General features: G+C 46.2%; 1 protein-coding gene and 1 pseudogene across 1 annotated transcript; one reads left to right on the top strand and one right to left on the bottom strand.

The window, feature by feature from the left end:
• Positions 1-15,434: 15,434 nt before the first annotated feature.
• On the bottom strand, positions 15,435-18,176 carry LOC123057271 (uncharacterized). The gene has a single exon (XM_044480340.1). It carries the CDS (start codon positions 18,174-18,176, stop codon positions 15,435-15,437), a length of 2,742 nt encoding a protein of 913 aa, XP_044336275.1.
• Positions 18,177-18,418: 242 nt separating this feature from the next.
• Positions 18,419-18,521, top strand: LOC123063901 (uncharacterized; annotated as a pseudogene).
• The last annotated feature ends 5,289 nt before the right edge of the window (positions 18,522-23,810 follow it).

Below are 23,810 nucleotides of genomic sequence, written 5' to 3'. Positions count from 1 at the left end.
ATGCATGATTCTACCACGACGCGCTCCAGACTCCACAAGCCTTGTAAGCACGCCGCCCTTGCCGCACACGCCATCTTCCATGGACATGCGGCCGCGCCTTTATTTTCTGTATCGTGCACTTCTACCATCCCGTACATACATGCACATGTACCAAGCAAATAGAGCCAATTGAAGAATCCCTCCAGTAGCCTTCTCGTGCGCACAAGATCAAAAAATCCCCGTTCATCCTTGCTCACGTGCAGCCCCAAAACTTCTCCTTTCCTGCTTTTTCTTTGCTTCTGATAGAAATATACACACAGCCTTTTTTCCTTTAACAAATCTCGCATGCACTTGCATCCTTCGGCTGCACCCCATACGTACTTGACCCTGAGTCACAGCTCCTGGCTGCACCAGCGCCGTGGGCCACTCGCTCACGCCACGAGTCCTCCTGCGCGCATACTGTTGGGCAGCACCTGTGCGCAATACTCGATTCTGGCCAGCTTCGGCCTTGCCCCTGCTGCAGCCACATGAGCCGCACAGCCATGGACCTCCACTGCTGCACGCACCAGCCGCCGTCTCCAGCAGTCATAGCACACACACGCGCCGCTGACGCTCGCCCGATCGATCACGTCATTGACTGCCGCACGTCTCGCCTGACGCACACGCCTTGCTTGTACGCTCGCCTGCGATCCGCCCAGAATTCTGCCCGATCGCTTCTTCGTTTGCCGCCAATCCGCACAGATCGCTTGATCACGACGCTGATCCTGATCAAACCAGTCGCTATCCATCATGGCCGCAACTTTTTTTTTTTGGAACGAAGGCTCAAGAGGAGCCCGGCTTTGAATTAACAAAGCCATCAACTGGCCAGGATTACAACTCCAAATAACACCAATCACCAACTAAAGAAAAATAAAACAAACAGCAAAGATACATGGGCGCCAGGGAACAGCTCACAATGCACATACAGCAAGCTAGTAAGAAAGATTGGCGAAAAGCATATAGCTTGGAGATGCCACTATCCTCTTGCACGCCGAAAACCAAGGCGAAAGCGAAGACCTGGTCAGGAGAGTGCACCGACGACAATGTAAGGCACGCCGTTGCCAAAACCTGGGCTTGAAGAAAGACACATCCATCCAGATCCATCGTCAAAGAAGGCCCCTGCCTCCTCGCCTGGCTCGAAGGCGCCGCACCGTTGAGCGATGGACATGCTCACCCTAGAGCCTAGATGGATGGCCTCGAAGAAACCACTTGTGCGGAACCAGGCATTCCCGACATGCCGACGACGAACTCACCTAGAGCAGAGCAACACCGAATGCCAAAGTTCTGACTTGGAAGAGGACGAGCGGTCAGAATGCACAACTGGGCAACAGCTAGGGCCAATACCAAATTGGGAGCTTCGGCTTGCTCGACGAGCTGAAGTTCAGCCACCGTAGGAGGGGAACCCTATCCCCTCCCGTCCTGGAAGATCCAAGGGCACCGGAGGAATAAACTGCAGCCCGGCGAAGAGCACCATAACACTTTGACCCAGCACCAAGGAAGACACCGCCACCGTTGGACGCACACTGCCGCCGCCGACACACTCCACCTACACCACAGCGAAGCCCACAACCCATCTTTGTTCCCAAAACAGCGCCTTTAAGAAGGTTACGGCGCCAAGGGCGCCGCCGCTGCCCAACAAGATTGAGGATTTCTCCCGGGAGACAAAGGGGAGGGGGATGGGGAGCAAGACCTGAAATGGCGCCTCCGGGAAGGTGCGCGGCGCCCGCGGGCATCGCCGCCGTCGCCGCCGGCAAGGCTGGCTGGGGTTTCCCCCGGTCCTGCATCCGGACACCCACTCCCACCCGGGCAGACCGAGGCCCCTCGACGAGGCAGGCCGGATCTGGGGAGGGGAGGAGCTTGCTGGAGAGGGAGGGCAGTGGGGACGGCCAGATCTGACGCAGCCGGAGCACACGCAGCCGCCGCGCGCTGGCCCGCATTCTTCGGGGATCTTGCCGTCCACATGGCCGAGAACCGCCGACCTGCGCCCGTGCCACCGGATGCCGAAGCCGGCGACGCCTCACCAGCCGGGGCCGCCGCCCCAGATCCAGAAGCCCCCCACGGACGAGGCGAGGCGGCGAGGGCCCCGCCGCCACCTTCATCGACTGCGCGCCAAGCTTGCTCGGCGTCAGCAGTCTCCGGCGGCGGCGAGGGAAGGGCGAGCAGGGGAGGGAGGCGGCGGGGGTAGGCTTTCGCCCCTCGGGTCGCCCGAGCGGGGCGACACGAGGGAGGGGGGGAATCCATGGCCGCAACTTTCGATCTCTCAGCCACACGCCGATCAATTTCCGGCCTCCGACGTAGCTCCTCTAGATCAAAAATCTGCCGCCTCTCGTGATACCACTTGTTAGAATAAATCCAAGGCATACCGTTGATCATTCGAGGACCAAGCAATCACACGAGCACGACACCGAGATTTGTTAACGAGGTTCACCGATATGGCTACATCCCCGGGGTATGACTACGGACGCTCCTCCGCATGACACCGTCACAATACCGCATCCCGACCGCCCGGGCGCCGGCACACGCCGCCGGCTCCCCCGCGTGCCCGTGCTATTATGTTGGCATAGGTTACATCGTGTGTCTACCCTCGATATATATGAGAGGCCTAGGATACATGTCACCCTGTCTATACACAGTCCAAAACCAAGTCCAACTGTAACCTACCTTATGAAATAATATTCGACACAATTCTAATAAAATGGGGCTTCGATGTTAAGGACTTGAGAAAGCAAAATAACGGTTTATGGCAAGATATTATTACTTGTCTCACTCATCGCTATAGCTCCGTTATCCTTATCTTCCAGCTCCCGTGTTAGCCATGCTTCCCAGCTTGGTTTGTAGGAGTACTAGCTACTACTCCCTCTGTTCCAAATTACTCGTTGTGGTTTTAGTTTAAATTTAAATTAAAACCACGACGAGTAATTTGGAACGGAAGGGGTAGCTGGCCATCTCACATAGAGAGACGCATGATGCAAGTACGTCTCTCGCGTGGCAGCACATGAGAAGAATATGGGTGTATGAATGCACTCATCCACACACGCACACGTACTTACAAGTGAAGTAGACGATCATGTATAGTAACTTGAAGCTTGATTGCTTATTTGCTTTAATTGTTGTTTTGTTTGGTTCATACAAGTAGAACTAATCGCCCTTCTATTATTACGTGTACAACTAGCTCTCTCAGTACCTCCAAAGTTGAAGCTGCTACAATGATATCCAAGAATCACTTGAAGCAATTGTGAACACGGCGACGGCATCTGCGAGCGGCCACGGACGCTACTGTGAGCGGTGACGGGCTTTCTTATGAGCCGAGTGACGCTGCTACCAACTGCAATGGGCATTGCCGTGAGCAGACACGAACTATTTTGTTGATGGCAATCATAGGTCACGAAGAGTAACGACGCAGTGCCTTGGTTTTCACTGCTGGTACGCGGGGATGCGCACATGGTGACGGGGAAGGTTGTAGCGTCCCATAATTTTACTATTATTAGTTATCCTCATAATTAGTAACTCATGTAGAAAGCATATTTAAGTGATTAACTAAAAAGGAAAAATAAAATGAATAATAGCACATCCTAAAGTGCAAAACAAATGTATGTGCTCAAGCAAATAGTTTATTTGTGCATCCGCAATTGGTATCATAGTACAAGTATAATAAAACTTCAATATTGATACAAGAATCAATGTGTCTCTACCCATCCAAAAGTAAGCTAGCAACAGAATACAAATGGGTTACACCAGCTACATGGTGCCATCTTTTAGACACACATTTGTCCACCATAGGATGTTGCACACTGATTAGCAGTGAGAGAACAAACAATAGATTAGGTATGGGCTGCAATGTTTGGCCGATTAAGAGTTAGCACATCTAGGCAACTCGCGAGCGAGCCGCAAAACCTAGGGTCACGTTCCTCTGTCCCAACCACCCCTGGCGGCGCGGCCGGAGGACGCCGACGGCCGGGGCGGGGGGGGGGGGGGGGCTCCTCAGCGCAGCGCCTGGTGCTCCTTGGGCGGGGATCTTGTGGCTTGCATCTCCCGTGATGTCCTGCACACCTGCTGTTTTGTTCCACATCGTCACTCTCTCGGGTGATCTTCCCGGCTTCGGCCAAGGTGTCCCTCTGTAGATCTGATAGACGGTATGCTCTAGCTCTGATATCATGTAGAAGTGCATGCTCTAGCCAATGCAACCAAAAGACTGATCTGATGGAAAAGACTAGGCATCACATTATACGTCAAGAGATGCTATTTCACTTAAGCATATATGCTTATGTTATTTGCAAAGAGGATTGGACAGCAAATAAGCAGCCAAGAGGAACGCGTTTTATACCGTGCAGCCTCTCAGCGGCATAGCTCGCAGGCGCTGGCCTGAGATTGATACGGAGAGCATGAATTGGTGGAATGAGAAGACTGCGAGTTGCTGACGTGGGTTGGTTATCTTGGCCATGAACACTGTATGTGCATGTGGGACTCGTACGTAGCTAGGTTTCCTTGTTATGAGCAACAATTATCTTAGACCTGTTGAGGCAAGTTGGCGAAAATGCTAGACTTACGAACAGCTGCTACGTAACCTACGTAAATTGCTGAAGCGCTAATCAAACCGCCCCCCCCCCCCCCCCCATTTCTAGGGTGGGCCCGTGCCCTCAACTAATGTCCAATCAATAACTGCCAAATCAGAAATTACGTAGGGTACGTAAGACTCCCTACGTAGGTGTAGCATTGCTCGGCAAGTTGTTTGTGTGAGTTTTCCTCTCGGGAAGAGGGTTAACATCACCCCCATGTCTGCATCGTTCGGTTCATGCATACAACCCTTAAGTTGTTTGTGTGAATGGTGACAAATTAGCGGAAAATATTGTGGTTTTTTCTGTGTGGTCATGACATGAGTCAATACTTAATACGCAATACAGAGGCTCTAGATACTAAACAATCATCATTATCATTGTTCAGCATCATGCTCACTGCATGTTATGCAACACCAATTATTCTGCATGTTCGGTACCATGTGCACAGATTTCTGTTTCCACCGTTTAGCTACGTACTCCTCCCCAATGCAGTCAAGAAGACAAGTTCAAACGGGGTAACGAAACACACAAGTCCGTCAGGATGATGCCGCAAACTAGCTACCACCTAGAAACAAGTTCAAATAGCCACCTCACGCTTCCATGCATAGTCCCATTGCATGTTGCCTCCACCATCTGACGTGTTGATCTCATCATCTTACACAGAAGGTGGGCGTTGACGTGTCTGCCCACACTTTTTTGAAGCCCTATAATCCTCCTCACACACAAGTAAAGTGGCAAGGATTGCCAAGATCATGATAAGCAGGGTACCCACGATTGGAACTGCAAACGAAAAGCATGTAAGAAAAAGGGCATATATAACTTCGACTAGTTCGTTCAGGAGCAACAATTAAAATCTCGCCGGCGACTTCTTAATCAATTAAAATCTTTTCATCATTGAAAAAATCAAAGTAGTTGGTGAAACATACGACGACGCATCGTCCTGCTGGTGATTCAGAGGAGCTGCTGAACCAGCGAAGCGAGCTCACCCGGCCATGGAAAAGAATCGTCCAGGGCAGTGTCCGCTGTTGTTCCAGCTCCTTGACGACGGCCAGCGACATGGTCGCAGTGAAGCTGGCCTGCGTTGATCGCTCAAGGCTGGCGGTGGCGCGACTGCAGACCTTCCTCGCTGCAAACCGAAGCAAAGCCACCATGGATGGACGGTTGCCTGGTAGCTTCTTCTACCGTTGATCTGCGGTTGGAGTTCGTCAATGCTCTTCTTAGTTACTCTATGTGATGATGTGATCTCCAACTCCGCCAAATACCTTATTAGCTTCCTATATATATACTCAGCGGCAAAATCACAATGCAGATAGGTTGCATGGCGTACCAGCCTCGTACCAGACCGGCCTCATGGAGGGGTGTCGCTGTTTGACGTGGAGTGGAACGCGTGCACTTCCACATCATTTTTTCTTTTGGCTTGATTGGTGTTTTCCTTTGAGTGAATTCCATTTTTTACCTTGTAGTTGTACATTTGTGACACATATTACCCTATTTAGCGGAACTTTTATCGAAATGTCAGATTTTGGAGACTTTTAACACGGTTTTACCCCAGTTTTACATTTTGTCTGTTTATGGTCGATAGGATCGACATGTTGCGTCATTGATTTGTAAAAAAAACTGTAAGGATCGGAGGGCATCATTGACGATCTTGTCCAAGCTTCTCTTGTCTATCTATTCCACTCCTTGTGGCCGTCCACATGTTTTTGGATACAGGGCGTCACCTCACACCTTACCTGATGGACACGCATCAAAAAACAAGGGTCCAAAGATTTCAAAAGGGGTATTCTAGACGAATTTTCACTCGAAGGGGTAATTAGTGTCACAAATGTATAAATATGGGGTAAAAAGTGGAATTCACTCTTTTCCTTTTTGTACAACTACAAACAGTAATTATATTTCTCAAAGCAGGCTTTTGCCTCGCTTTATATATAAAGCACAAACTGCCAAACCAATATAATATGATGAGGAAATCCTCATACAAACATGTCAAAGAAAAATAGAATGGCATTTGAGCAAGTGACAATGCAGCAAACCAACACTGACCATGAAAACACGAGACACCACAGCTAACAAGAGACAACCAAGACTACTGAAAGAACTGAACCGCGCCTCCTTGAGAAACTACCGGACTCCATTGTACCGAACACACAACCGAAAGGGACCGGGGCTCCACGACGACGCCCTGAAGATGGTGATGACGTCAAGCGCCATCGTCGTCGGGCCCGAGAAGACGGACTAGGGTTTTCACCCCGGAGCCCTCGCACTGTGAAGTGACACCCGAATTATAAACATGTGCATATAATTATTCAAATATTTGTGAACTTAAAATAATATGGGATCAATAACTCCCGAACATCAGGGATTTTGGCATTTGGACCCGAACGCCTCGACTGCCTTCAGATGATTTGCACAAATCTTAGAGCAGGTGACAGAGAAAATTCGTTCGGGATTTTCCGTCGAACGACCGAACGACCTCGTCTCCTTCGCCCCCACCCCTCCCTCCCAGCCTTATCCTTTTCTTTCTCTCACCCACTCTTCCTCTCCACAACTTATCTGTGAGCTAGATCGTCACTGTCGCCAGCTCCTCGCGCCGCCGCGTTGGGTGGTCGAGACTGTATCCATCCGTGTGATCCTCGCCGGCGTAGAGGCGCGGTCGTGGCAAAGGGCGAGCTCCGCCCGCTCGCTACGCTGTCGCGACAGCCGTCTCCCCTCCATAGGCGATGCTGACTGGAGCGCGGCATGACTGGTCCGCGCCCACCGGCTAGAGGTGCGGCTGTGGCGGAGGCAGAGCGCTGCCTGCTCGCCTGCGCCGCGGCGGCGGGCATCTAGGTCGTCTCCCCTCCTCAAACTCACCGACCGGCTCGAGGTGCGGTCACACGGAGAGGGCGGGCGTGTCGGTGGCTAGGCCATACAGGAGCAGCAACGGCGGCGGAGCAATGAAGCATCGTGCCATCTTCGCTCTCGTCAGGGGTGACTTGGGGGAGGCAGCGACGGGTTCCCGGCGTGCACCAGGCGGAGAGCGGAGGCGGGTGCCCTGCGACGAGTTCCCTGGGACAGCGCCATGTGTCCGTGGAGGGGGCAATGGGCTCCTCACCGACAGCGTTCGGCGTCCATTCTAAGAAGGGAGCCCGGCGGGGAGGTGCTCATCGAGCTCGAGCAACACCACGGCCGAAGGGATCCGATAGGTCGATGCGCTGCCGCTCCCTTCTGTATTTTTTGTGTGTACACCTGTACTGCCTCCCATTTTTACTGATGTCTGATGATTTTTTTGGTAGATGCTACTATGAGCTTTTTTTAACACATTTTTTGCCACGGTTTGTATATGAAATAGTCCCTAAATTTGCCATGCTACACTTAAATCTGAGTAGAACACAGTTTTCTGCTGTGATTTATTTAGTTACTAACTTTGCCATGTGAGTAGTACACAAATTTAGTTTTTTGGTCCTACAATACATGGCAATTTCTTAGATTATTACAAATTCTCAGACCGTGGCAACTTTATAATTTGTTGGTTCGTTCACATGACAATATTTTTGATTTCTTTTGTCCTAATATCATGGCCTGTTTCAATCATGGAAAACTTGACATGGAAAACTTGCCATGGCAAACATGTCAAAATTCTTTATTTTTAAGATGTTAAAAAACATGGCAAATTAAGATGTTCAAAAACATGGCAATCTAGGATGTTCAAAAACATGGCAAACTTGCCATGGCAACTAAAGTCAGTTTTTTATGGATGTGTTTTTAGCCATGGCAACTAAAAGCAATGTTTGCCATGGTTCGTTTTTTTCTCTTTTACAAAGTCCATCCAAAGAATGTTTTGCCATGGCAATTACATTTTCATGGGACGATGACAAATAGAGTTCATTGTGATGGCAAATTTATTTATTATGCATCATGGCATTTCTAGTGCATGGACCATGTCAAATTTTTGGAACAATGGCATGGCGAAATTATTTCTTTTTGCAACATGGCAAATTTAGTTTTATAGCCATGGCAATTTTACCATCTTTTTGCCACGGCAATTTTAGCTTCCTTCTTCAATGTCAATTTTTGCCTTTTTTAAAGCGCCATGCCTAATTAAACTTTTTTTTGTTTTTCCATGGCAACTTAACGTTTACATACATGGTAATTTACTTTTTTACATACATGGAAACTTTTTTTACTTTTACTTTTATTCATGGCAAATTTAATTCTTTACTTGCCATGGCATATTAACTTTTACATCCATGGAAAATTTTACTTTTTTATTTGCCATGGCATTTTTCAATCCACATTTTTTTGTTTATTCATGCATATAGTAAAATATTATGGCAATAAAATTAATTATTTATTTTTGCCATGGCAAAATTACCTTAATTGACATGTCAAATTTACCTAAATCGCCATGGCAACTCTTAACTTTTATCGCCATGGCAATTTTTTCTTTTTCTTTTTGCCATGGCAAATTTACCCAAATCGCCATGGCAAATATTTAACTTTTATTTCCATGGCAAATTTACCCAAATCGCCATGGAAAATATTTAACTTTTATTTCCATGGCAAAAAAAAGTTCATTCACTACATAGCATGGCAAATTTTTTGTCGTGTAGGACGGGTTTCCTAGATTATTTTTCATGAGTGTTTTTTTGCCATCTTTTCCAACAATAATCCATGTACCTTTTACATTTTCCCAAAAAGTTGCCATGTGGTTTAGTGAAAAGTCTCCTAAATTTGCCATCTTTTTCTGAAGAAAAACTTACTAAATTTTCCATGTGTAAACATTTCATTATAGTTTGCTAATTTTTATAAAACAAATGTAAACTTATATTTTGAGATCATGGAAATTTATGTATGAGATCATGGACCATAGCAAATTCCTTTCTTTTCTTTAATTTTCATGATGGAAACTTTATTCTTGAGTGACATGGCAATTGTATTTGTTAAAGATGGCAATTTATACTACCACACCATGGCAAATTCCTCGCACACAGTTTTGTGTTCAAATTGTGCATACAATATATGAAAATTTAATTAAAATACCATGGCATTTTTTACTATGAATCTTCCATGGCAATGTTTTTTATTTATATGATGGAAATTCCATGGCTATTTTTCTTCTGGGTCATTGCATAGAAAAGAAAATTCTTTTTACCCATGGCATTTTTTGTGCTTGTAAAGTTGATCACATTTTTGTTTCATAGTACAGGAAAAATATGGGCTTTAATCTGGCACAGCAAAAAATATGTTGGGCTTTTTTTTCGCTACCGAGCTGTAGGGTCGATGGGGAGGGGCGTTCGTGTTGGGGGGCTCTCCTGCCGAACGGATTCGTTTGCATCGATCTCCCCTCCAGTACGAACGAGTCGTTCGGGTTGGGGGTCTCCCAGCCCGAACGTTCGGTAGTTATTGGCGTCCAAATAATAATAATAAATTGTAATTTTGAAAATATTTGTATTACTGTAAATTATAAAAGCATTTTTATAATCAGAAATACTATTTTATTTATATGATTTTTTTCTAAAATAAGACGTCAATACTTTTTAAAAGTACTTGAATATTTTGCTAAATAAGTTATATTCTGAATGTATAATATTTATAACACACGAATATTTGAACCTTATTTTTATTACGATCATTATAATTTACTTACATTTTACAAATACTGAAAAAAATCTAACAAGTGCAACATGGACGGCACAGACAGCAACCTATTTAAACCACATAAGCGTGTTCTTTATATTATAAACCGTCATAATCTTTAGATGACAAGAAAGCATGAGTGGTTCATTGGTACGGGTCGGCGTTAGTTAGCTTGACTTTGTAAATTCGATTTCTGGTTGGGACTGTTTTTATCGTTTAATTTCTCTTTATTCTGACATGTAAGGCCCACTGGTCATGGAGACATACATTAATGCTAATCATAATATTGTTCCACGTCAGCGCATTATACGTCTGCCGATTGGATAAGCACTCTAAAATATGGTGCCACGTCAGTGCATTATATGCCTGCAGATTGGATGACCACCGTATTTGCACGCTTATACCAAGTTCTAGAACCAGTTCGGCGTATTTTTCAAGTTTAGACACTAAAATGAACATTGATGATAAGTTTGAGTATCAATAGTGATATTACCTCTAAAGAGAAGCATAAAGGGAAGAGACGTGTTTTTTGCTCATGTTTCCATGGGCGTGTGGAGTATCCGCTGTAGTTGAAGTGTGGGATTGTTGAAGGATTGTCCAGTGCAGCGTGTCATCGTGGGCGAAGACCATGCGTGAAGACAAGATGACAGGTGGCTATTTGCATGCCTCAGCGAGGAGATCGAACCAGTGACCGTAAGTCTTTGGTGAGTCCATATCTAGGACTGAGTCATGTAGCAAACCTGGCTATTATGTATTTATACACATGCACCCTGTAACCAGATAGTGAGAGTTGTGAAAATATGTAAAATAAAATAGAGGCACGATGTGTGCCTCTTCATAATGTTTTTGTTTTGCAGGGCTTTGGCTAAAATTGTATGCGCATGTATTAGTCTATTGCGATGGAACTGGTCTTTCACATAAACTCAATACCTTGAGAGGCTGGTCAATAACCTACATTAATGGAGAAGGGGGAATGAGGCAGTGGCGCGAGGATAACGGGTGAGTACATAAAAGTTAGGTACTCACTCCGATCCGAATCAGTTGAATTAATAGCTGTCCTACGTCAATCTTTAGAATTGATAAAGCCTATAGACAAAATATGTCAACATGTATAACTTCAAATTAGTGTTTTCAGATTAACCAAAAAACTATATGTTCGATGATTGTTGATATTAAGATATATTTGTTGAAGGCCTTGATCAAATATGTACAAGTTTGATTTAGAACAGAGCTAGTATTTAATTAATTTGGAACAAAAGATGTAATAATGAAGGGGGAAGCATAACAAATTAAGAATACAACATCACTTGTTTCTCTTGTAATCCATCATCATTTGAGAAGAGAGCATTACAGGTTCCACAAGGAAGGACAGAGATTGGAAGATTTTCAGTTGCAAAACACACAACACGCAGGAACTTGGCAGTAAGGCAAGCTACATCAATATCTTGAGCCTTTGTCTTGTTTTTGTTTTGAAAAAAAAGGTGAAACGCCCTCGGCCTCTGCATCGAATGATGCACACACACTGATGTCGGCCTCTGCATCAGTATCTTGAGCCTTCTTTGTCTTGTGAAAGCGATAAGATTTGGTTTCACATGTAGGTGTTCTTCCAACGACGTACAATGGACCAAGGATCATGAACGGAGACCTAGAAAGCTCCCCCTGGGGTGTGGGTGGCGGCAGTGAGGTACCCGGACAGATCGTGGCGACACATTGGGCACGTCGCCGGCTTGTAGAACCACGGTACGAGGCACCGGGCGTGGAAGGCATGAGAGCACGTCAGGCTCATGGTGTCGGCTGCCACCACAACCGACGCAAAATCCTCCATACATATGCAGCAGCAGCAGCACTCGACAGCCTGGGCACACTGAGCCACCGCTGCAGCCTCATCGCGAAAATGTTTTACGAAACCATGGTTCAGCCGAACCTAAGCTCGACACAATTGATTTCTAGATACTATTCATAAGAATCCATGCATGGTTGATTAAAAAATGCAGTTGACATACATGTCTATTGATGAGGATCCATACATGATTGATTAAAAATGCAGTTAGCATGCATGTCACAGATCCACATGTAGTAGGATGTTAAATCGTACGACATAAACCATAGGTTCGGCTCAACCATGATCCTGAATCACGTCTCTCGGCCTCCTCGCACGCGAGGAACAACGCCCTCGGCTCGTTGTAGACGGCCATCACTGACACGTCGATGGACATGTCGAGGTCGCAGTGCACCGCCCGGGCGACGCTCCCGTGCTGGTCGATGTCGCGCAGGCACCTACCAACGATGAGCCCGGCCATGACGTGGGGCAGGAACCCGTGTTCCCAGTTGTCGGCGGCCAGGTCGAACTCGCGGACGACGAGGGTCTGCATGAGCATCCGGTGGAGGGTCTCGTGGCAGGACGAGTAGCTCCGGAAGAAGGCGGCCGGGTCGTGGAGATGGAACGCCTAGTCGAACGCCTGGGCCGGGTCCTCGTGCACGAGCCTGGGCACCTTGAAGCCCCCCACCTCGCGCTGCACGTAGCTGACGACAACGTCGCCGTGGATGCGGACGGAGCACGGGCGGCCGGCATCTGGGCTGGTCGTTATTTTGGCGGCCCCTTGCCCTCTGAGCCGGCACTCCGTAGCCGCCGCCGCCAGCGGTGTCATGTTCTTGAGAGCCGCCGCCATCTAGTCAAGTTCTCTTCTTGCTAGGCTGATCCCCGCCATGCTTAGTAGGTATATAATGGAGGAATCAGAATCCTCGTCGTGTCCAAGTCCGGCTGGATCTGCGTAGAAACAGAGCGAAACAAAGGCAGACTGTGCCTTTTGCGCGGCACACTGAGGCCGGGTGGCCCACAAAGATTTGAACACAAGCCGGACATAAATAAATGCAGCAAATTTAAAATCATTTTTGTCCGTTTCAGCAAATTTTTAAGACCATTTTTCGTCAACGAGGCTGGGCGGCCTACAAAGAGAGGAACACAAAGCCGAATAAGTAAATTTACCGGAACCGGTATCTACCGGTTGGCAATGCACCGTTTGTCGGTTTTCTCAAGATCCGTGCAGTCTGATCTAGTATAAACTTGTAAGCCAACTTTCTCTCCTATACCTGAGGAATACATCTGATAAGACTGACAAATCGTACAAATACAGATGTGGACCCCATCAGTGTGCAACTATTTTACAAGAGAGACCATGGATGTGCAGCGCAACATGCATTCTAAAGTATTCTCTCTTCCCCCATGCAAATAACTTCTTTTTAATTTGATAGTAAAAATTTGGACGGAAATCCCTTTTGGAGCTCGGCCTCCGGTGAGGCCTCCAAATTCAAATATGAAATTCGTCTAAATTCAAATTTGTATATTTAAAAAAATTCTGAAAAAATAAAGATACACATGCAGGCATAACACACATGTGTGTAAATTTTCGGTTCAAAATACATTGAAATGAGGGTTGTGCAAAAAGAAACAAATATATTTAACACATGATACTATTCATCCTCTCAGGCCATGAATTTGTCTTTTTTTGTACATGTCGTAACTCAAGGTATTTCATCATGAATTTTTACACACACGTGGGTTACATCCTTACATACATGCATATTTTTCGTACAATTTTTTGAACCACAAAAGTTTGAATTTGAATTTTTCAAAAATAAAGGACTCCATGGAGCTCGGCCTCCAAAATACCTCACTCAAATTTGGATGACACATATCTTTTGAACCATAACTCTGTTTTTGAAAAAAAAATAATTTGGTGGGAGAAGATCTTCAGAAAACGTAATAAAGGATACATTTGAACTAGTTTTAGTTTTTAATGTTTCACTCATTTCAATGAATACAATTTCACACGTTCAAAAATCAGTATATTTCAATAATTTAAAAAGCACATTTCACTCATTCGAAGAAACTATTTTGCGTATTTCAAGAACACTTTATTAAGTCAATGCAGAAAAACTGATTTCTTTAACTTCAAATTTAAAACATGTTTCATTGATTTCACTTACTTAAAAGCAATGTTGCGGATATCGCTTATCGTTAGCGTTTCGGCCAGCTGGGAATTAGAGATTAATCAGGAATTGGCCGACTAATCATTTTTGTCGATCTGCTATTAATCAACTATTTTTTGCAAATCCTAGGCTCCCAACACTACAATATGCTATATTCGACACGAAAAAATACATTAGACTGAAGTGTTACCTTGATCCTTAGCCTTTAAATCCTCGTATAATGACAAACAAAATAAAACAATAGTACATATTGTATAACTAGGTCCACAAAACACAAATAAACATAGTTTTTCCAAACATAATGCTAGGAATAGGCCCGATTTATCGGTAGATTCCCGATAAATCGCTTGTCAGAGCGATAAATTGGCACAAACGATAAATAGTGAAAATTGGCCGAGTAGCGATAAATCGTTGAATCAGACGGTTTTTTGAACAGTGCTTAAAAGCACTAATTTCACTTATTTCAAAGCATCGGTTTCACTAAAAAATGGATATGTTTGAACTACAGTTTATTTAATATATTTCAGTTATCTTTGAAAGCACTTCCATAAAACATAAGATTGTTTTGCTTTGAAAAGTTATGTCATATATTTGAAGTAATTAGTTTCACACGTGAAAACAATCCATTTTACATATCCAAGATGTCCGGTTTCACACCAAAGATGACGACGACCACCACAGAACGTGGCTAACTGGCTTCATAATTTTCATGGTCCATATCATGCGAGTTATAGCAGTCCAAGGGAATTTGCTCGGTCTCTCGAAGTTATCATATTCCTACTAATGATTTTGACAACTTTTATAGGATACATACCACCTTGGGGTCAGATGTGCTTTTGGGAAGCAAGAGTAATTACAATCTTAGCTAGCCTCATACCACCGTGACTTGGCTTTGCCATGGTTTCTTGATGAACGATGTCACATTAAATCGTTATTTCAGTCTCCGTCATTTACTCCCCCTTATTTTAGTAGGCACCAGCCTTCTTCATCTGGCTGCATGTGCGTGTATTCCTTGTATTCTTAAAATAAAAAAAAAGTACTATCTCATATTGAAATGCAAATGTAGAAACCTTCAATGATACATAAGATACATTCTTTTCTTTCAACCAACAATAATACTCTACCCATCTCAGTATAAGTGTTATTGATTTAACACAACTTTATACTAATTGTTTTTGGGACAGAGAAAGTACATGTTATCAATCAACCACAACTGCACCCTTTGTTTGCGGCGAACTCTCATGGTTTATGTTAATTGTTAGAGGCCATCTCATACCCACCCAATCTCCTCCTCTGCGACGGAAGCGACTCGGTGCGTGGAAGTCGCTGCTGCAAGAACAACAACAAGGCCAGCAGGGCCGCCCCGCACGGTATAACCACGTCCCAAGCCACACCAAAGAGGTCGCCGCGGGGACTCGCGTATAGGTTGGAGGAGCGCATGGTCAGCTGGTAGATCTGGGACCTGACTGCATCATACACATGAGGCATCAAGCGGATCATGGTGCCCCCGATGTAAAACCACGGTGAGATTGCTCGAGCTCTGGTCTCTCCCAAGGATGCGTTCAGGATGACCTGCGGGAGCAGGAAACCATCCTGTATCAGCCCCGCATACGACACAAGGTCCTTCCAGATCGCCGCCGGCCCACCCCCCATGTTCATGGCCCATGGGTCACTACGCGCGGCGGCGCGTGCCTTGATCGTATGGACGACCGCGGCCACGACTCCTCCGAGAATGTACAGCGGCAGGCATATCCACAGAACGGCCTTCTCCGACACGGTGGATATGCGGCGGCCAGACCACGCCAGCTGAAGAAGGCGCAGCTGTAGCACGAAGGCGATCAGTGTAGGCGCCCTCATCATGACCTCGTTTATCTCGAGCCTCCGTCTCGTGGGGTACGAATCATAGTACTGGCTCCTCCTGCTCGCGAACAGGACCTCTGAGTTGAGCACGAGAGGGGCAAGGTACCCCATGCTGAGCACGGCGAGCATGGTTACCGATGTCGCCGGAGCCACCTTCGGGTTCCTCTTGGTGTGGAGGATCTGGAGGATGGTGAAGACACATGACAGAGTTGTGGAGGCCACAAGCATGATGCTCTCCATGTCCATCCTCGATATAGCCATGGCCGCTTGCCTGGAGTACATCCCGTGCAAGATGAAGTTGATCTTGTCGAAGAAGAGGCGATCGGTCTTGTCTCTGAGGCTGATGATGGCTCCAGTTCCGTGCGCCTGCGCCTTGGAATCAAGGGAAGCGAACTGCACCGTTACCAGCGCCTGGCAGTCCGTCGAGCGGCCGTTGCGCTCCTGGCAGCCGACCATGCACAGGATGCCCCTCTTCCGATCATAAATTCCCTCTGCCATGATCTTTCTTTCCTCAAAGCTATCTGAGTAGTCGTTTGAGTAGGAGGCCGCATTGGCAGGACGTACCCTGATCTTGTCACGTGGAGAGGAGTAGCGTATGACGTAGCTGACATTCAGCAGGGTCTGCGTCATGTCGTCAACCGCTGCACGCCGCGAGATGGCGTCGGCGGCGGCGCGCGTACCCCCGTGGACCGCCCAGTGCCCGGAGAAGAAATCGTTGGCGGCCAGAATATTGCGGGCGACCATCGCCGAGCCGATTGTGACTGGGTAGGCCCGTCCACCCGCAAAGTTCAGGCCGTGGAAACTAAACTCGGAGTCGGCGTTAGCAGAGTTGAAATCCGGGAAAGAGTGCGACCCCCTGACCTTCTTCCCTTTGCTGAGCTCCCGATGATGCTTCTTGGCCTCCTCGAGCATCGTGTCGTTGTAGTTATATTTCACGTCAGAGAGGTTGGTGGTGCTTCTCAGGTCGTCGATGCTCCACGCTGTTATCACACGGTGGGTCGGTTCAGCTTCGGCATCGGCATGGCTGGAGTTCCAGAGCATCCCGGCCACCACGCTCCGGTCCCACATCGTCCACACTGCTGGGAACCAGAAGCTCATCCCGATCCCGCAATCAACCTCTCGCACCACCACCGGAGCAGACGGCGGCGCCCGTAGCGTAACCCGGCACGCCCTGAGGCAGAGCATGCGCTGAGCTTGGTCCCAGTGCCCGTCAGCCACCAAGGCCTCGTCGCCGACCAAGAAGCGGCGTCGACGGCTGCCACTCTCGTCCGGCTCGGTGTCGTTGGAGAGCACCGCGTATGCGCGCACGGCGGCGCCGTCCGCGGCGCACTGCATCTGGTTGATGCGCATCCGCGGAAACGGGGCGCGACCATGGTCCAGCCTGTAGGAGATCGTGAGCTGTTCTTTCAGGTGGGCGCACACGGAGTTGACACCGCCGAGCGCCCGGAGCGAGCCACCGGCCGGCTGGCTCGATGCTCCGGGGCTGCAGGCCGCACGCTCGGAGTCGTACTTGTAGTGATCGCCCTCGGCGTACGCGAGGAGGCTCATGGTCCCGAGGTCGGAGGAGCCCTCCATGCTGCCCGAAACGAAGGGGTCGGCGAGGCTGGGAGGGCTGGGGACGTGGAGGCGGAGGACGACGTCAGGGTACAACTTGAGAGAACCGTCGGCGGCGTGCTCGGTGCCAGTCCCGACCATGCAGAGCTCGAGCGAGGCCGAGGAGTGGTAACCGTCGAGGACGAAGGCGATGGACGCGGCTTCGCTGTAATGGTGGCGGCCTCCGCTGCGCCAGCTGCGGGGGCCAATGAGGGTCAAGGTGGCGGTGAGGTGGACGAGAGCGGGTTCGTCCGTGCGGGAGGCGCGGTGTGGAAAGAAGTGGAACGGGCGGGGGTCGTAGGGGTCATCGTCGGGGGAAAACAAGCCGTCGGCGCCGCCTGAGAACTGGCCAGCCGAGATTTGGAAGGAGCGGATGAGCGCAATGGCGTCGTCGCCGTCCGTGTGGCGGTCGTGAGCCGGTGGCAGGGAGGAGCAGGCAGAGGAGTAAGGGGAAGCCGCAACGGCAGCCGAGAGGGTGGCGGTGGACGCAAGAAGGAAGCAGAGGTGGAGCATGCTGCGATCCCTCGCTGGTGGCTCCATTTTCGGTTGGTTGAGCTGCTTAGCCGGCCCTGTATTGCTACTTAGTAGAAGAACACTACAGCCTAGAGGGGTGGAGCTGCTTAGCCGGCCCTGTGTTTAGTAGTATATAGTTAGCCGGCAATTTTGGACGCTCCAGTGCCGGCCGGCTGCGACGTTTGGTCTTGTTGCAGTTTCTTTTGGAATTTACAGTTTTTCCTTGTTCTTGACACTATTTCTTGTTGAGCAGTTTTGGAAGAGCTGTGCTCATGCCGACAAGGAGATACAAGTTAGATGGGTAATTTGCGTCTGAGGCGTTTCTGTGATGTCAGATGTCACTCTTTTAGCCTTGGAGATCTGATGCATTCTCTATTATATTCTCTTTCTTTGTGTTTTTCTCTATTTTGATTCCTTTGGGTGAAATGAGGATTAAATTATTTTGTTGATGAACGACCTTGTGTCCATCTCATTTCAGCCAACCCTGTGTCTATGTCAGGAGGAACCACCTAAGTATCCAGCACCGGTGCCGACACAGACGCGGGCGGGGAGGAGGGCTTCCGGATTTAAGGCACACCCAAACAGTTATTTTACATTTTTCTACACCCCTTCTAATGTTTTAGGTAATTCATCCGCGGATCATATTTAAGTCAAACAAATGCTTTTTAAAATCATCCATATCTTTTAAATCGTAACTCCGATTTGAACATGTTATATATAAAATTTGATTAGAAAAATATGTAGAATATGAATATGAGATTATTTTTACCTTTTAATTATTTTTAAATATTATTTTGGAATATATTTGAGGCAAACCAAATGATTTTCTAAATTATCTGTATCTTTTAAACCGTAACTTCGATTTTAACATATTGTATATGAAATTTTATTAGAAAAATGTGTGGAATCTAAATATGATGTTAATTTTACCTGTTAAATATTTTTAAAATATTGTTATGGAAGCAAACTTATAATTTATAGCGCAAGATCTGTTTTTTTTTCATACCGGCGGCGATGCAGATTGCAAATAAACACCCCACTATAACCATATAGGGAAAAGAAAATATCGATAACTACACATGCATACCTCTGAAAAATGTCACAGGGGAAAACAACAGATTTCCCATTGCGATAGAGAGAAAAAGAGAGAGAGACGTCTTAGGATTAACCATATTCAACACACGTTTTTTGTTGTTTAGTGTGAACACCGAGGCCATCGCAAATATGATGCCTCGCAAAAATAAAGGAGATGGACCTATTGTGATCTTGAGTGATGGTTGTTGAGTTAAGAGGGTGTGTTATGTTTTTTCTCCCATTGCAACGCACGGTCTTTTTTGCTAGTACTACACAAAGTTTTCAGTAGTATATTGAGAAATTAGGGGCGTTTTGGGTAGTTCGCTACTAATCCATCCCGCGGGCAGATTCCCTTCCAAATCAAGTGAAGGGCATAGCTGTAATTTCACGGAGTCATCATCGTTCCTTTGGCACATCCTGCTCTATCGCCATTGCCAGCGGCTACCGCACCTTTGTATGTACAGTAGAGTTTGTTATCTGCAGCCGGCCATTGTCAGCCAACCCTTTGCCATCGCCCACGCCCAGCTCGTCCGGCGCCGTCTCTCCCATCCCAGAGCGCACGGACGCTGCAACGGTGCCCATTTCGTCCGTCACCACGGACCCTGATTCAAGCGCTGCCCCATGACATGTTCATCGGCCTGAGCCTCCCACGACCACACGGAGGCCACCACACGTCCCGTACCGGTGCCGACGTGTGTTGCATGCGTGCATGCAGCGTGCTTAGATTAGTGGGCGCCAGCTGATGTACGTGCGTGACGGAGAGAGGGCCAGAGGGGAAGCCATTTCAGGCCACGGAACGAAGGACGTGCAGACGGGGAGAAGGCCGCTGTGCGGGACGAGGCGGCTTCGTCGTTGCTGGGATGCATGGGAGGAAGATCTGGGAGCAGCGACCGGAGGCCGTTCAATGCAGAGCGGTCGACCCTATGCAACCGAGGAGACGGCCGCAGGGCGGCTGCGTCGAGCCGTCGAGTGAGGAATGCCAGACGAACTGAGATGGCTGTGTCGTCGAGATGGCAATGACATCGCGTTGTTATTAATTGCATTATTATAAAATTAAAAAAGAAAAAAAATCAACACCAGTAGTTAATTACGAAATGTCCTATAGCAAAAATTTGAAGAATTCATACCGACCATTGGATCTATTATATACTACACATTGTTTCAGGTAGTATGATGTACCATAAAATCTCTCATTTAAATATAGATAGAAGATAGAAAGAAGAGCGGAGGTTTGGAGAGATACTATAAAAACATAGGGGGGGGGGGGGTCATTTTCCCTATTTCTCTTATTCTGCCATAATGCTTTTTGGCCATATACTATAGTAGAATCACTAGTTTCTGTCGGAGGTAATCAATGTCAAACGGAAAACCTTTCCATGCAGAACATCAAAGTCCTTATTTTAGTCATATAAAATATGAGATGCCACCCCTACTTTATCTAGTCTAGTGTATTTTATGTTTCAAAAAATATTAAGCATGTGCTGGCTGTTAATCTGATTTTGATGGATGTAGGGTTGTTTAGTTGCATCATAAGGCATTGTTGTTGAATTGAAATCTAGTGTTTTGGGCTTGCTTCTCGACATTATTTGATGCTAATCACTGTTCCAATTAATTTAGCCCTATTTTACAAACTATTCTTGTTTACCTTGATTCCCTTCCCCCACTATTTCTCTTGTCACCCCCAAACGTTGGTTAATCAACTCCGCTTTAATTAGCTCAAACTAGTAAGCAACATCATACATAAGTCAATACGGCAACCCTCGGTCATGGGCCAGTATCAAGGTTATCCTTTTAACAAAATAGCAAGGTATTTGAATGCATGCAGAAACCAAATGTATTTTTCTATTATAAAATGACTTATGGAAAGGAAATAACATCCCTTGCATCAATAAGTTGCAAGCGAACCCATCAACCATCGATCACCACTGGCAAGGAATTCGAATGTAGCTTTGTTTTCTAATCTATATTTTTTTTATTTCTGGTTTATGTTTACTGTAAAAGATATGTTATGATCAAGCTTGTTGAATGCAATGTGATTATTCACTTCCAGCTTTTAAAATTGGACCATCTTCTCTTCTTGGGTAGTCTGCCATGTCTCCTTTGTTTGAGATGTTTGAAGGGCACTTGCACACCTGAAGATGCTATGTTCAAAGATCCCATGAGGCTGTATGCACCATGTCCGATTTATCATATTGTGGAAAGGAAAAGTTGCAGGTACCTTTGTTCTGCTGGAACTCAACTTAGGTTTAGTTACGGCCAAACTTTGGCCCATTCATTTGGTGTTGGTGCCATAGATACTAATGTTGTTACCCATTGCACAAAGCCGAGTCTGACATTTGTGTCGTCGAGTCTGACTAGCTGGAGTGCGGCATTGTACAAAGCCGAGTGTCTGTATGTTGGTGATTCAATAGGACCCATGTCTTTCTGGTAATGTTTAAGATGGTCTGGTAGGATGTCACGTGCATCTACTGTCCATCGTTTCATGATATGGTGTGCCGGGATCATTTTAACATCCAATACCATCATCACCTAACAATACAACGAATAACATGTCAATCAACATTAGCAATCATAGAACATTGTTACATTTTCAGTACTTCATAGTTTGCAACGAAAATACCTTGATTATGTGGCAGCATATCATACTCATGTGGTCGAATAGTCCGCATTGGCATCTATACTTTTCCCCATCATCGGATATTTCTATTTCAAAATCAGTCTTACAGTACTTTCTCCTTTTCTCTGCATTCACATGAGTTCTTTGTACAATTTCTTCGGTGTTATATTCGATACAGTGTACGAGCCAGTTGCATACATATAAGACCCAAACATTTCAAACATTGTCCTCATGTATATTTTGCTTGCGTGCTTCTCCAGTGGAGTGTTTGCCTTCGGTACAACACCTCCCTGAAAAATTTAGTTATATTGTTATTATAAAATGAATTTGGTTTGATAAATTTTATGTTCAACAGCAGAGTAATACAGAAATCAGTACTGAAACTTTTACCAGTCTAGTCCGTTTTTCTTGGAAACCTTCTTCCTGGTCTCTGTCGAATTGAAGCTTGCTATATTGTTTCACAAAAAGATTCATAGGGCAGCCTGGAGGTATGTAGTTCTTGAGCATGTGATTTGCGCTTTCGCTGCGCTGTGTGCTAGTCATTCTGGCATAGAACTTCCCTGCAAAATAAGGTTTCACCCACATATGTCGTTTTTCATAAGTCTGTATAAGGAAAGTATTCTTCTGCAGTGAATACTTTTCAATCAACTCTTTCCATTGTTTTTCAAACTCTTCTTCAGTCAACATTTCATGTATTAATTTGTGAAATTCAACCCTGAATTCACTCCGCTTGTTGTACAAAGTCCCGAGTGATTCTTTTGCTTTCTTTAAAACGTGCCACTTACACCAACGATGTGTTGCATCTGAGTAAACTTGCTCAATAGCTAGCTCCATGGCTCTTGCTTGGTCTGTGGATAATACATTAATATGGGAAACTATCAGATCCAAGCAATTTTAATTCAAAGAAATGTATTACCAAAAAACCCAGTTAAAGCTCTCTACTTTCTCATCACGCATAAGTACGCCTACGTATATGACACTCTGGAAATGGTTGTTGACACAAACGAATAGTCCGAATGGCATGTTGTATAGATTTGTCCTGTAGGTAGTATCAAACATAACAACATCACCAAAGTAGTGGTACTGTAATTTGCTCTTCCCAGTTGTCCATATCAGTGTTCTAACTCTACTCTCACTGTCTACACGAACTGTATAAGTGAATTCAGGGTTAGACTGCTTCAGCTCAGCAAAATAATCCATTGTCTTCTTAACATCCTCATCTGCCTTGTATCTGCTTAGTTTCGCGCACAAGGTCCTCGGGCATCTCTTGGTGAAAGAAACATTCTCTATGCGACCAAAAAAAGTGTCAATTATGCTGTAAACTTTGCTGAGGTTGACATTATTCTGACGCAGTTGAGATACCAGCTCTCTGGTGTATTTGTCAATGTGCCGGTGTGAAGGGAAGTGCAGTTTCTTTGCGCATGTGTGTAACATCTCATGGTTGTGATAGACTCTTTACTCACATATGTACTAGCCATCATCTTCAGTTCTCAGCAATCTAATCATCGCTGGACACTCTGTTCTCGAAGAGGTAGAGTTCGCCTTCTTTGGTTTCCCCTAATGAGAAAGAAAACTAAATTCAATAACCATCAAAATGTCTGGAAAGGTGTAGATAAACAGGGATTATATAGTTTGTTTGATTACCCCGCAGTTGCAAAGCAGCTCTTGCATGCTTTTAGCACCTTTGACATTTGTACGGCTCTTACCGTACCTGATTCCGAAACCGCACTCCCATGAATACATGTTGTAGTAGTCGTAAGCCTCTCCTAGCGAATCAAATGTCAAGCCCAAAGAAGCCACAACAATTGCATCTCCTTTCCTCTAAGCGAATCCTCTAAATGCTAATTCCAGTGCACTAATCCTATCTGCACTAGCCGCTCGTTCGTCAGGCATCACGCCGTGTCTGTGACTGTAATTGAAAAAAACAACAGTCCCGTGTCAATATCATACAAATATGATTAACCGTACAT

Source organism: Triticum aestivum, chromosome 3A (assembly GCF_018294505.1).
Source record: "Triticum aestivum cultivar Chinese Spring chromosome 3A, IWGSC CS RefSeq v2.1, whole genome shotgun sequence".
NCBI classification, from domain to species: Eukaryota; Viridiplantae; Streptophyta; class Magnoliopsida; order Poales; family Poaceae; genus Triticum; species Triticum aestivum.
Note: the sequence above shows the minus strand (reverse complement) of the source record. Positions and strands in the feature narration are given on the sequence as shown.

Bases quoted from the DNA above. Each gene is read 5' to 3' on its own strand.
- LOC123057271 (XM_044480340.1), bottom strand. From the start codon at position 18,176: ATGGAGCCACCAGCGAGGGATCGCAGCATGCTCCACCTCTGCTTCCTT.